The sequence below is a fragment of the Melozone crissalis genome, unplaced genomic scaffold (assembly GCF_028551555.1).
Source record: "Melozone crissalis strain CALT ecotype California unplaced genomic scaffold, PUWL_Pcris_2 ptg000106l_1, whole genome shotgun sequence".
Lineage (NCBI taxonomy): Eukaryota > Metazoa > Chordata > Aves > Passeriformes > Passerellidae > Melozone > Melozone crissalis.
In genome coordinates, this window is record NW_026535883.1 from 1,441,812 (window position 1) to 1,456,340 (window position 14,529).

Below are 14,529 nucleotides of genomic sequence, written 5' to 3' on the forward strand. Positions count from 1 at the left end.
GCCAGGCTGGACAGGGCTCGGAGCAATCAAGGATAGTGGAAGGTGCCCCTGCCCACGGCAGGGCATGGGATGAGCTGTAATGTCCCTTGTCCCCGTGGCCGGGCACCGCCCGCCCGCCCTCAGCTCCCGAGGGGCCGCCGCGCCCCGCCCGCCACCGCCGCCCCTCACGGCGCGTGACATCACGCCCGTGTGACGTCACCGCCCAATCCCCTGGGCGGTCGCCGCTGATGTCAGGCCCCGGCCCCGGCGCGAGCGGACTGGGCTGAGGGAACGGGGCGGCGGCGGGAGCGCGGCAGGAGCGGGGTGAGCGCGGGCATGGACAGGGATGGACCGGACCGGACCCGACCGGACCGGGGGCTGAGGGGCTTTGGGGGATTTGGGATGGCGGGACCGCCCCGCTCCCGGCGCGACCGAATGAATGGGATGGGGGAGGGGCGGCTCTCCCCGGCACCGCGCTGTCCCCTCCTCTGGGGACACTCTGGGGACACTTCGGGGCCGGGACCGGCGGTTCGGTGCTCGTGGCGCTTTGGTGCCTCACCGCAGACTCGCTGCGGGCGGGCGGGTTTTGTTCGCGCTCGTCACCCGCCCCGACTCCGTGGTTTCATCAGCCGGGGCTGTGCCGGGTGTAGCGTCAGGGAATCGGGGAATGATTTGGGTGGAAGGGGCTTTAAACTTCCTCCCGTTCCAACCCGTGCTGCGAGCAGAAACACCTTCCACTGTCCCAGGCTGCTCCAAGTCCCGTCCAGCCTGGGCTTGGACACTTCCAGGGGTTGAGGGACATCCACAGCTGCTCTGCTATCTGTGCCAGCTCCTCTCCATGCTCATAGCCAAGAATTCCTTCTCAATAGTCCATCTAAACCTACTTTTTTATGTTTAATGTTGCTACTCCTTGTCCTGTCCCTCCATCCCTTGTCCCCAGTCCCTCTCCAGGTTTCCTGGAGCCCCTTTAGGTGCTGGAAGGGGCTCTGAGGTCCCTTTGGAGTCTTCTCCTCTCCAGGTGAACCCTCCCGGCTCTCCCAGCCTGGCTCCAGAGCAGAGGGGCTCCAGCCCTTGGAGCATCTCTGTGGCCTCCTCTGGACTCTCTCCAGCAGCTCCACGTCCTTCTGCCGTTGGCCCCAGGGCTGGGGCAGCTCTGCAGGTGGGGTCTCACCTGAGAAGGGCAGAGGGGCAGGATCCCCCCCCTTCCCCTGCTGCCCACTCAGCCCAGGACACACTGGACGTTCTGGACTTTCCTTACCTCTTCCAGGAGTTTCACGCTGTTCAGCAGCTGCGTAATCTCCCTTTTTTTTTTTTTTTTTTTTTTTTTGTTTATTTTTGGCGGCTGAGGTCAGGCTCCCAGCAGGTCCCTCACGGCTCGGGCTGACGTCTCCTCTTGCAGAGGGGCTCGGCCTCATCCCCGGCCGTGCGTCACCCCTGGGACAGCAGCCGGGCGTGTGTGTCAAGGTTATTCCAGCTGAGCTTGGCCAGCAGCTCCCTGCCAGAGGGAACAGCTCCAGCCTGGACACCCTGGCACATCCCCCCTGCCAGAGGACACCGGCAGGGACGCAGCGTCCCAGTCTGGGGGGGTCTCAGAAGCAGAGGAATTGCCAGCAGGGAATGTGAGATGCATTTGGGTCCAGCTATCCAGGCAGCAGTCCCTGGGGTTGAGCTGAGATTATCCCTAAGTTGTTGCAGCTTGAGTGCTCCCAAATGCAGGGATCTGATGGAGTTTCCACTTGGGCACCCCAGAGGCTTTCCTGTGGCTTGTGCTTCGTCTTCTGGATGCCCAAAGAAGGTGCTGTCTCACTCCTCAAGCTCTTCATACAGTTGGGAAAATTAGAGGAGCTTCCCAAGCAGAAGCAAATCTGCAGGTCTGGAGCAGAAGCTGTGGGGTTTGGAGCCAACTGGGAGCTGAGAATTTGGAGCTCAGTGAGTTGGTGTGGACCATGTTCCCGAGGATGTGGCTGGGAATCTGCAAGATCCTGTGCCCTGCACAGTCCCTTAATTTTCTTCGAAAGAAGAAAGTTCTGGATTCTTTGGTTTAGCTCCCTGGAGACTTATCCTGTGGCATCCCAGCAGCTGTGCAGCCCCAGAGATCCTGTGGGAGCTCTGGGGTTTGGTTTGGCCTCTCTTTCCCCCCTCTCTCCCATTTTCTTTGAAGCTTGCAGCAGGACTTTCCAGACAAAGCCCATGACTCTCTTATCTTTCTTGTCACCGTGAGTGACATTCTATTAATAACCAATTTACAAGAGGTGCTGGTTTCCATAAACATTTCTGACTTTTATGCGAGCAACAGGTGCTGCTGCTTATGTAACACCTTGGAAACCTCGCAGAGGATCAGCAGCTGGCAGTTCAGTCACTAAATGTCATTTTATGAATGTGTCTCTCTTTTTTTTTTTTTTCTTTATTCCCTCTTTTCCCTCTCCCAGTGCTTTAATCTTCTTACAAACCCCAGAAATTTCCTGCTATCCCAGGCAGATTATTGTTCACTGGAGCACATGTTTGCTCTCTGCTAATCTTTTTGCACTGCCACTAATTAATTTAAACTCTGTCCTTTGGCCATGACCTGAGGCTGGCTGGTTCTGGGACTTGGAAGAGCTGCTTGTGCACCTTCAGAGCCCTTTCCCTGCCTGTCCCAAACTTCCAGGCATTTCAAAATCCAGCAGGAGAGAGCAGTGAAATCCCTGGCTGCTGCTGCTGCTCTCACACGCACTTTTTTTTGGATTTTTTTTTTTTTCCTTAAGGTGTGGGACAACTCCTACTCTCTGCCAGGTTTTGATTGGCTTTCCAAAGAGGCAGTGTCCTATAAATTGCCTTCTCTGCTCTGCTTCTGCCTTATCACCAGCTGAGGCCCAGGTGAGTACAGGACAGGGAAAATTCCAGCTGCAATTCCATTGCCTAATCCTTGAAATTACCTTTGGTTATTGGTTTAAATTACTGGGGTGCGGGAAATAACGTTGATGTTTCAAGATAAAACTTCCTCATTTTGCTAACACTTTCTAATATCAGTTTGAGTTGATAAATGAGATCAGGGACTGAGAAACTATTCAGAAGGGGATGTGGGAGGGGGTTTGAAAATATATTGTGGAATTATGGAATGGTTTGGGTTGGAAGGGATCTTAAAGCTCATCCTGTTTCATGGGCAAGGACACCTTCCACTATAGATTTTATCGATATATTATATAGGTAAATTTTTGTCTTCAGTTCCCAACAGAACTGAAGTATTCCTCTTTGGGATAGTAAAAGGGGAAGCCTTTTAATATATATTATTTTAATAATAACTTATAAAAATATATGTTATTTTCCATCAGTTAAATTAATTTTTTTATGTGTTCAGAGCTGTTAATAACTCCTGGAAGTTAATTAAGGTGAAAAATTTTGATCTAGGAGAATGGGCTTTCCTGTATGAGTTGCTTTTGCAAGTCAATCACTGTGTAGAGCTGATTTCAGCTATTTGGGAAAGTGTTTTTAAGGCATAATATTGATTTCTTTATATATCTGTGCATTAATGGCAACTTTAGTAGCCAGTCACACCTGTTTTTTCCCCCTCTTTGTATTTGAAATAAAAATACATGCAATCAGTGGAGGTTTTTGCAGCAGCTCTGCTGCCTGGCTGTTTCAGTTCCTGGTATAAAATGCATTTACTGTTCTGAGTCAGACCTGGGAGTAAATTCTCAGCTTAAGCCTTTGTGGTTTCACTCTAAGTATGTTTGCAAAAACCAGTTCAGTCACTGGGAAACCAATTTTAGTCACAGCCAACTTTTGTTTGTACTTTTCAAAGCTCAAAATGCCTTTTCAGGTACTTGGAGTGGAAATTTTTTTGTCACACAGACCAGTGAGTCTCTCTCAGTGCTGGAAGATTTTATTCTTCAATGCTGAAATAGGGAGGGATAATCATGAGAGCTGGTGCCTGAGTCTGTGTCTGGATGGAATTTGGATATTTCCAAGGATGGGCACTCCCATCACCTCTCTGGGTATCTCAGACCAAGTCTTTTTGATCAGTTTAAATATATTTTTTTAATAATGCCATTTTATGGGGCTGTCTTACTAGACAATATTTAGCAAATCTGTATTTAAATGGCAGAACTCCCTCAAGTACCAGAACATTCTCTGCCAGGTGACTGAGAAGTGAAAGGAACACCCACATTAATCACTTGTTTGCTTTTCTCTGCAACTAGAATTCATCTGCAGTTTCTTGTGGAGAGCTTCCCTCTACCTGACTCTCCTTTTTAGAATATATGCCCCAAGAAAGGATCTGACAGGGTAACCCCATCAGGCAAGTTTGAAATATGCTTTCATCTGGGAATTTGCATATTCTAGATATTGGGAAATAAAAATTCTTCAGAGGGGATAAGGAAAAAAATGACTGGTTGTGCCTTGAGGATTTTATTTGAGAGAATTAAATTTGCACCACAGAAATGACCAGCTGTGGCTGCAGGCGTTATTTATTTGGGGTACTTTGCATTTCCTTCTGCAGTATGAAAGATTTGGAGAGCAGGAACCCAAACTTGAATGCAGCACAGGGTCAATTATAATTATGTGAAATAATTAGGACATTTTCCTGAGGCCTGGCTAAGCCCTACCACTCCTCTGTTTGCTTTCTGGGTACTGTCCATCCTGCGTGTTAAATCAGAGTAAATCTCCCTTTTTTTTTCAAGATATTTCCTGCTGCCTCCTTGGCTCAGCTGCTCTTGCTGATGCAATCCTGAGGAGTTTTGCTTATTCACAGCAGCCTGCAAAACTTCCACTCCAAACGTGGCATCACAGCAGCTTTGTTTTATTCTGTATTTATCCTTCAAATCACACTTCCAAGTGAAATTTTAAAAAAAGTTTAAACTTGAGCTTTACAGCGTTCTCCCTGCCCATTTTTCTGGACTGTGGATATTTTCCTGAACTCTCTCCAGGGAATACATTACCTCTGCTCATGTTACACCCCAGGCTGCTTTCAGCCCTTGCTTGGCACAATCCCCCAGCCCTGGGATGGCATCAAATTCCTCTGGATCTCTGCAGAGTTTTCCCTTTTAGCAGAGTGGGTTTTCCCTTTTAGCAGAGTGAGTTTTCCCTTTTAGCAGAGTTTTCTCTTTTAGCAGAGTTTTCAAAGCTGTTTAATGGGGTTGAATCACTCCTGACTCATCTTTTGTCTCTCTCCTCACAGCACACCTGAAAGGGGAAGATGCCAGTCATCAGGAACCTGGGCAGAGCTGCCAGCCAGCTGCTGCAGAGCTCTGGCTGTGGCTGTGGGGTGTCCCTGGTGCCTGTCAGGGCCATTGGGGTGTCCCCACGCCAGGTGGCCTCCGACGCCAGCTTCCACTCGGTGACGTTCTCCGAGTCGGATCATCCCCGGGTGTTAATCACAGGTCAGCACTCCTGGCGCAGCTGGGTTCCTGCTGCTCAGCTGAGCTTTCCCACTGCTCTCCTCCCTCCCCAAAGGGCACAGTTCTGGGAGCAGAAATACCCCAAATATCCTGGAATTGGGATGATCTTTGCCATCAGAGTCCTGTGTGAACTTTCCTACTTTAATTCCAGAACTCTTCTAAAACCAGTTCCTTGAGGAAAAAATGTAAAACTTCCTGACTCGCTGAGAAAATCATACTGATTCTTGATGTGATACAGATAATAATGGAATTCTGCATTGTGACCCCCACTTTTCCTCTGATTTTTGTCTCTTAGGTGGTCTTGGCCAGCTCGGGGTGGGACTTGCAAAGCTGCTGAGGTGGGTCACCATTCCCTGGCTTGCTGTGAGTGAGGAATTCCAGCTTTAGCCATCACTTCTAGGAGCAGTAGTTGTCTGGAAAGTTATTTATAAAAGAAATCCGATTTTTCAAATGCTGTTTTTGTCTCCTTGGCTTTGTAAATAACATTAATAGCTGGACTTGATGATCTTAAAGGTCTTTTCCTTAATGATTCTTAATGATTCTATAATTAAATTTTCACCATCATTTTATTTGTCCCTCCTGTGCTCGCTGTGGGTTCCTGACGTATTTTCTGCGTGTCCTTTGGTCACGATTCCCAAAATAGCAGGATTTTGTCTGAGGGACTGTCTGCTGAGTTGTTTGCTTCCTAAATGGGAGTATTCAGAGTCTGAACCCTCAGAGTTTTCTTTCTTTTTCCTTCTCCTTTTCCCTACCTCAAGCACAGTTACCTCCTTTTTTTTATGACATCTTTTCAAGAAGTGAAATGATGAATGAAATGTTCCAAGAGCTCTCCCTGATCCATGTCCTTGTCCATATCCAGCTCAGCTCCAGTTTATCATTTGCTCACAGTCTTTGCTGGAGGGAGTTTAGACCAAGATTAAAAGTGAGCAGACTCACTGCACTCAACACTGTAGCAGTTTGAACATTTTCTACCATTTCTGATATATTTTTAAATTATGCAAATAATGGGAGGCCAGAATGTGCTCCAATGCCCCCAGATCTGCTCTCTCCAACAGCCTTGTGATGATTAGCACAAGGTCACAATTTCTTTATTCTATTTGCTTAGTTGATATAAAAGTAACTGCAGCTGCAACAATCCCAGTGGCTTTTTGTTGTCTGCAGGGGAGTAAATTATCCCTGGGTAAAATTTTCAGTAAGAAAAGTGTAGGAAAGTCTCTTTTCCCAACATATTCTCACTTTCTAAAAAATTTCTCTATCCTTTTGCAGACCTTGACTGCTACTAGAAGTATTTTATCATTTTTAAGATGCTGGGTTGATATTTAAAGGATTGTTGGGGTGTTTTTTTGTTTAGTGCAGTAACTGATTTTATAGTGGAAAATATTGTTCCTCTGCTATCACTCCTGCAAAACAAAATAGCAACTGATGGATTATCTCAAAAAGCTGTGGACTCACTGTTCCCTGTGGGTATTTTTACACAGGAAACGCTTTGGAAAGAACAATGTGATCTTGTCTGACATTAGAAAGCCTGCAGATAATGTTTTTTATAGTGGTAAGTGACTGGGGAAGCACATGGTAAAAAAAAACAAAAACATTGACTTTACCTCTGATGTTCATAAACTAATTATCAAAGTGATAAGTGGATTACACTGACAAGCTGCTCAAACCTTCTGCATAATGCCTCTCTGCTTTCAAATCTTGCCAAGATGTTGGTTTCTTCTCTTATTCCCTTTTCCTAAATGTTTCTCTTTGCATTTTTTCACTGCAAAGAGAAATATATAGGAAAACATTTCTCTTTGCAGTGAGAAAAATGTGCCACTTTTCCAACTCAAATAACTTTTTGAGGCACCTTGTGCTCCTGCAAAGAGCAAAAAGAGGTGCTTTTATTCTTTTGGAGGGAGGAGGTTGGAAATGAAACTTGTGCTTTGTTTTTACATGCTCAGGGAATTTTTATAATGAGGTGGATATAGAGTAGGATTTAAGACACTTTGTGCTTCTGCTGAAAAAGAGATGCTTTTATTCTTATAGAGGAAGGAAGTGGAAATGAAACTTGTGCTGTGTTTTTTCATGCTCAAGGAATTTTTACTATGAGGTGGATATAGAGTAGGATTTAAGACACCTCCTGCTGTAAAAAGAGGAGCTTTTATTCTTTTGGAGGGAGGAGGTTGGAAATGAAACTTGTGCTTTGTTTTTTCATGCTCAAGGAATTTTTATAATGAGGTGGATGTAGAGTAGGATTTAAGACTCTTTGATTTTCACTGGGAACTTACGAAAACTTTTCCTCAACCTCACTGTTTAGTGATGTATTTAGGTGGTAGAAACAGCTGCCTGAGCTTCATGCAGAACCTTCCTTCCATCCATTCCTGACATCCAATTTCCCACTGCTTCCACCTCCTGCAGGTCCTTTCATCTTCGCGGATATCTTGGACTACAAGAACCTGCGGGAGATCGTGGTGAACAATCGCATCACGTGGCTGTTCCACTACAGCGCCCTGCTCAGCGCCGTGGGAGAGGCCAACGTGCCCTTGGCCAGGGCTGTCAACATCACTGGTGTGTGCTGGGTTTGAGGGCTTAAAGCTGTGTCAGGGCAGGTTTGGAAAGGTTCTTCCCCAGAGGGTGTCTGGCATTGGAACAGCTCCCCTATAGGAATGTGCTCCCTGTTGGCGGAGTGACAAAAGTGTCTTGTCCTCTCAAAAAGGAAAGAAGGCCAGAATTTTCTTGTAGCCATGATATTTTCTGAAAAATCCCTTTGCCAGGATTTTTTCTCCTGAGAAGCTTAGAGGCCTCAGGAACAGAATGTAAACAATGGTTATCTGCTGCTGTGGAATGCAACAGGTGGATCTGTGATTGGTCTCGTGTGATTGTTTCTAATTAATGGCCAATCACAGTCAGCTGCCTCAGACTGTCTGCTCAGTCACAAGATTTTCCTTTCTTCCTTTTCCTTTCTTCCTTTTCCTTTCTTTCTTCCCTTCTGATGAAATCCTTTCTTCTATTCTTTTAGTATAGTTTTAATATATCATTTACTTTTAATATAATATATAAATTGTATAAAATAATAAATCAGCCTTCTGAAACATGGACTCAACATTCTCTGCTCTCATGCTGGGACTCCTGTGAACACCACCACAGTTTCTCTCTTCAATGAGGTGAAAAAAAAACTTCATAGGACCTTAGGGACTTCACCTCAAACTTAAGGAGAGCTAATTGGACAGAAGCCAAAATGTCCCACTTGAGCAATTTACTAGAAAAAGAAGAGAACAAACTAATCACTTTTGTAAGGTGTTTTACTAAAAACAAGAACCTCTTGCCCTTGGCTTGGTTTTTCTCTGTTTGTTATTTTGCTTTTTATTAAACCTTTTTGTTTCCAACACTGCAACAGAAGGCATCCTGCTGATTTTTATGCCTCTAAGGGTAGCTGAGTGATCTTAGGTGTGTTATGGACCTCCAAGAGCTTATGAGACCTAGATCAAGGAGGCTCCTCTAACACTCCCCAGTGAATGGTGACATTTCCAAGGCTGCCAGAGCTCCAGGAGTGTTTGGACAATGCTCACAGGGTGGGATTATTGGGATGTCTGTGCAGGGCCATGGATGATCTTGATGGGTGCCTTCCAGCTGAGAATATCTTATAATTCTCATAATGGCTTGAGAAAGAAGAAATATTCTGATAAATCCTGTTTTGTGATTTTTTCCCCAGGTTTACACAATGTTCTGGACATTGCAGCTGAGCATAATTTGAGGCTCTTTGTTCCAAGCACCATTGGAGCCTTTGGACCCACCTCTCCTCGAGATCCAACTCCTGATCTCTGCATTCAGAGGCCGAGGACAATCTATGGAGTCTCCAAGGTCCATGCTGAGCTCATGGGAGAAGTGAGATTTTTTTTTTTTATTCATTTCCTAAAAGTTCTGGTAGAACTTCACTGAAACAAGTTTCCCAGAGAAGCTGTGGCTGCTTCTGGATCCCTGGAAGTGTCCAAGGCCAGGCTGGACAGGGCTTGGAGCAAACTGGGATAGTGAAAGGTGTCCCTGTCCTTGCCAGGGGTTGGAATGTTCTTTAAGTTCTCTTCCAACCCAAGCCATTTCATGATTCTATGATTGGAACATCATTGCTTTTGTCAGATTCCTCACTCATTCTTTCCCCCATTTTTCCTTAATTCAGGCTTTACTACTCAGCAATAGTCTGAGGCAGCTCTGAAGGTCAAATATCTTTTGGGTTTTGTTGGGAAAAGCACAAAGCATGAGAAGCTGGCAAAGAGCTGACTTTCAGTGTCATTTCTTTCCCTGTTTTTTATGGCTTTGGCCTCTGTGCCAGTGTGAATGGCACTGCAGAAAGGACAGTGCACAAAGCCTTGTGACAGCAGGTACACAGTGATGACTTTTTGCTCCTCCTCTACAAAAAAAGACCTTAAAGCCAAAGTCTTGGTAGTCTGCACATGCACATCTTCCTTTTCGGCTTTGTAGTTATTTATAAACAACATTTTTAAAGCTGATATTTTTATACAGTTTCCAGGTCTGAGGACTGTATTATCCTGGAAAGTCTCACAAATTTGGGAATGTTCAGTTTCTGAACATTGTACACCCTACATGAGTAGCATGACAATCCATGTTTACCGATGTGGATGTGAGCTGGAAAAGGACAAGCAGGGAGATCAGCTGCCAGGCAGGGAATGGGCATTGTTCAGTAATTCCTTTCCTTTCATCCCTGTCCTGGGACAGCTGAAGGTTCATCCTGTGTCAGATTTTTCCTGTGACACCAGTGGGTGTGTGACCAACCCTTGGTGTGTAACTCTGTGTTTCTGCTCCCTCCCCAGTACTACCACTACCGCTATGGCCTGGACTTCCGCTGCCTCAGGTATCCAGGGATTATCTCTGCTGATTCCCAGCCTGGGGGGGGAACAACTGGTGAGTGACTGGGGCATGACAAAAGGGCTGGGGAGGACTTTTCACAGGGACATGGAATGACAGGGTAAGGGGGAATGGCTTCCCACTGCCAGAGGGCAGGGATGGATGGGATATTGGGAAGGAATTCTTCCTTATGTGGGTGGTGAGGTTGCCCAGAGAAGCTGTGGCTGCCTCATCCCTGTAAATATTCAAGGCCAGGTTGGAGAGCTTGAAGCAACCTGGGATAGTGAGTGGCATCCCATCCCATGGGAGGGGATTGGAACTCAATGATCTTTAAGCTCCGTTCCAACCCAAACCACTCTGTGATTTCGTGATGAATATCTCACAGTCCTGCTGCCATATTTCAGACAGGTGACTTTGGGGTTGGTCTGAGGTTTGTTGACTGTCATGAAGTGCACAGCATAGATCATACACATCCATTATTCTCTTCCCCAGATTATGCTGTCAAGATTTTCCATGATGCCATAAAGACTGGCAAATTCAAGTGTTACCTGAGGCCAGACACCCGGCTGCCCATGATGTACATCGACGACTGCCTGAAGGCCACGCTGGAGATCATGGAGGCCCCTGCAGAAGCCCTGACCATGAGGACCTACAACATCAGTGCCATGAGCTTCACTCCTGAGGAGCTGGCCCAGGAGGTGCAGAAGTATGTCCCTGAGCTCCAGATGACCTACAACGTGGATCAAGTCAGGCAGGCCATAGGTTAGTATCCTCCCTGGCAGCAGGTAAGAAAAAACATCATCAGGGCTGAAATAGTCTCTTTCTTTTTAGGAACTGACAAATTGCTCCTGTGCAGTTCAAGCCTTATGGTTCAAAATTCAGCTTAATAATGATGTAACATCTCAAAGTTCAGAGAGATTTTCCCTAAACCTCACCTTTCTTGGTTCTTTTTCTTTTTTCTCCCTGCAGCTGACAGCTGGCCCATGAACTTCGACGACAGCAACGCCCGCAGGGACTGGGGTTGGAAACACGACTATGACCTCCCTGAGCTGGTGACCACCATGTTTAGCTACCTTGGGTCTGACTCTAGGGTTGCCCAAGCTAACTGAAATGCTTTCAGATGTTTCCAGATTTCCACAGAGGACCAGGAAGAAATGGCTGCATTTTAGTTTCTAATTTTCTGAGTCTTAGAGCGTGTCAGTTGCTAATTTTTGTAAGTAGTGGCAGAGTTGGGCAGAAATGTCCTGTAGCTGGAATGTCCTTTAGATAAACAGCAGCACTGGGTGCTGTCCCCAAACACAGCACTGCTGACAAACACAGAGTTCTTGAACTTTCACACTTAGGGAGAAACACCAAAGTAGCACTTACTCCTGGCTGATGGCTCTCCAATCATTCCTGCCTCTTCCTTGGCAAACAACGTGGGATAGCATTGTCCAACTTTCAGGCATATCCCAAAAAGCTAACAATAGGTTTTGCTTTTTCCTGGTGGAGGATGTTAGGTTGTAGCAAGAACCTTTTTACTCTTTGCTTACAAAAGAGACATCAGAAGAGCTGTTTCATGTTTCCAAATTGCAGGGGGATGTTGCAATTCTAGTTTGAAATCAAACTTTGCTCGATACCTCCTATTTATATCTCTCTTTATTGCTGTCTAAGCATACACTTTTCTATACTTAGGGCATACAGAGTAGCATTCTTATGATGCTGCTTATAAATGTGAAGTGGAATAGGACTTGAATTCTCATCATGCTTTAAAAGAAAAACAGGGTTTACAAGCAGAGCTTTTTCCTGTTCTCTGCAAGTGCCGCTGCTTTCAGCGCAGCCTCGGAGGGAGAGCTAAAATCTGAAGAGCTGTTCCATGGATGTGAGTCTGGGTGGGATTTTAGGGAGGCTGGGATTTTTAGCAGTACTTTTGGAGTTCCTGCACATTGTCACATTGCCTGGAACAAGTTTTAAAGGTGAGCTGAGGATAGAGCCTTACGGTAGAGTCAGGTCAGCCTTGGAAATCTTTCCCGTTCACCCCATTTTCCACATGCACTGTGTTTGTAGATGCTGTTTATATGTAACTCTTATAATACCCTTTTATTCTTCAGAGAGGGATCCAGAAGCTGAAACCATCTTCTAGCTACAGCTAAGGGCTGTTCTGCTTGTTGAGTTTCATGCACAGGAGATTCTGGGATGAACAAGGGAGTTTTAGATGTGTGAGAGGAAGAGGTGTCAGTTCAAAAGCTACTTAGGAGACTTCAGGAAATGACAGACTGGAGAGACAGGAAAGCCATTGTAGGTAAAGTACCAGTTTCCATGGATGTGAGTCTGAGCTGTTAGCTACTCCAGCTGAGAAACAGCCTCTGGGAGCTTTGGACTTTTATTTTTTTCAGAGAAAAAATACCTTTCATTTTCAAAATGACTGGAAATTCCCTACAGGAAGCTCTTTTTTTTTTTTTTTTTGGTGTTGTATACTCCAGTAGTGTGTGTAGGTAAAAACATTCAAGTTTTTGTTTTTTTTTTTTTTGCCTACAACTTGTTTGCTCTGTTTTCTGTGACGGTGCTTTGGTGGTTGTGAGTCTGTTGTGTTCTCTGTAACCCTGCCATGATCAGACTTGTGTCTCTTTGTGCAGGAGTTCTCCTGCAGGGAATATGTTGCCTCACAAAAGTAACCTTCCAATGAAGATTCTTTGGTGAAACCCAATTATTTGAAACCTTTGTTACACTTGTATCTTTTGGTTTTGTATGTATTTTACCCTTTCTTCTGTGGGCAAAGTAGGAATTTCCCAGGTATTTAAGCTCAAGGGTTGTGGCTGTTACTGAAATATTTTTTATATTGTTTACATTGCTGAAAAGACAAATTTTTTAAACTTTGGCCACTTTGTAACTCTCACATAGCTCAAGTGTAATTTTTGGCTCAATGGGAGGTGAAGTCAGCCCTCCCTTCCCATCCTCTGAGGAGAGACTGGCTGGGCTTTGTCCTCTGCCCAAAAGGATGGGATCCAGACTGGATTATCTCCCAGGGACCTGGAGCCAGCAGATGAAGGGCTGGAAAGGAGCTGAAGTATCTTGTCCACTCCTCAGTGCCTCTGTTCCACTTTTGGGAAGTGTAAAATAAAGAGTTTTTGATGATGGGTCTCACTCCATGTCCTTACATCACTCTGAGTCCTGGGGTCTGATCCCCTCACCCTCATTCCCAGCTCCAGTTTCATTGGAGTCAGCAAGAGTGAGGAGCAGGAATGTTCGTTCTTCTGAAACACTGTCCTTGGTGGTGGAATTACACAAAAGCCTTGGAACAGGTGTCATGGCAAAGCTGGAATTCAAACCTATGGCATTTTGCACAGTTTTGTTTTTCCTGCCAAGATGTTACCGGCCTCATTTAGGAGCAGCCATTTAAGCAACTTAATTTTTTTTATAATCTGAAATAAACCATGTTCCTATAGAGAGTGGTCTGGAGGAAACTGTTGTGACAATCAGGGAATATTATTAAATGTGCCTGCAATGTCTGCATCCTGTTTGAAATTCTCATTTTCAATCTCACCAATGATCTGTATTTTTTTCCTCCCATGTTTTCCACATTAACTTGTTATGATGTCACTTTTTTTTTTTTTCTGTATTAAACCAACTTGATGTGGTGCAAATATCTACCTTTTTCTACCAATTGGAAGTTTGACTTCTGGGCAGAGACTTCCCTCATGACACTTGAGCACTGTGGCTGTTAAGTTACTTATTCAGGACAAAAAAAATTTAAAAAAAAAGGTTGTTTAAAATATTTTTTCAACTATTGTTAGTTGTGGATGATGCCTACTTTAATAAAATCCTTTGCAATTGGATCCTGGGTTTGTCATTGGTTGGAGCAGGTGGGAAAAGTGACACAGGCAGGAGGGAAGAGCCCTGCAGGCTGAGTCAGCAGCTGGGGTGTTAAACGTGGCATCGATGCTTGGAGTAAATGAAGTCACAGAGAGGATTTGTAAAGTGAAAATCCATGTGGAACTGCTGGAATGAGTCTAGAAGAGGCCATGGAGATGCTCCAAGGGCTGGAGCCAGGCTGGGAGAGCTGGGAATGTTCACCTGGAGAAGAGAAGGATCCAGGGAGAGCTCAGAGCCCCTTCCAGGGCCTAAAGGGGCTCCAGGAGAGCTGGAGAGGGACTGGGGACAAGGGATGGAGGGACAGGACACAGAGAATGGCTTCCCACTGCCAGAGGGCAGGGATGGATGGGATATTGGGAAGGGATTCCTGGCTGTGAGGGTGGTGAGGCCCTGCTGGGTCCCTGTTTCTGTGTCTGAGCAGGTCCTGCCTCCAGACATTGCACAACCTGTGATGGGCCAGCAAGAGAAGCTTGGCTGAGGAGAT

At 45.6% G+C, this 14,529-nt stretch overlaps 1 protein-coding gene across 1 annotated transcript; it reads left to right on the forward strand.

Annotated features, from left to right (window-relative positions):
- Positions 1 to 222: 222 nt before the first annotated feature.
- On the forward strand, positions 223 to 12,061 carry LOC128947443 (L-threonine 3-dehydrogenase, mitochondrial-like). The gene is made up of 10 exons (XM_054291703.1): positions 223 to 303; positions 2,724 to 2,835; positions 5,135 to 5,336; positions 5,650 to 5,692; positions 6,833 to 6,903; positions 7,752 to 7,901; positions 9,046 to 9,218; positions 10,160 to 10,250; positions 10,686 to 10,955; positions 11,163 to 12,061. Exons 3-10 carry the CDS (start codon positions 5,153 to 5,155, stop codon positions 11,300 to 11,302), a joined length of 1,122 nt encoding a protein of 373 aa, XP_054147678.1. The 5' UTR covers positions 223 to 303; positions 2,724 to 2,835; positions 5,135 to 5,152; the 3' UTR covers positions 11,303 to 12,061.
- The last annotated feature ends 2,468 nt before the right edge of the window (positions 12,062 to 14,529 follow it).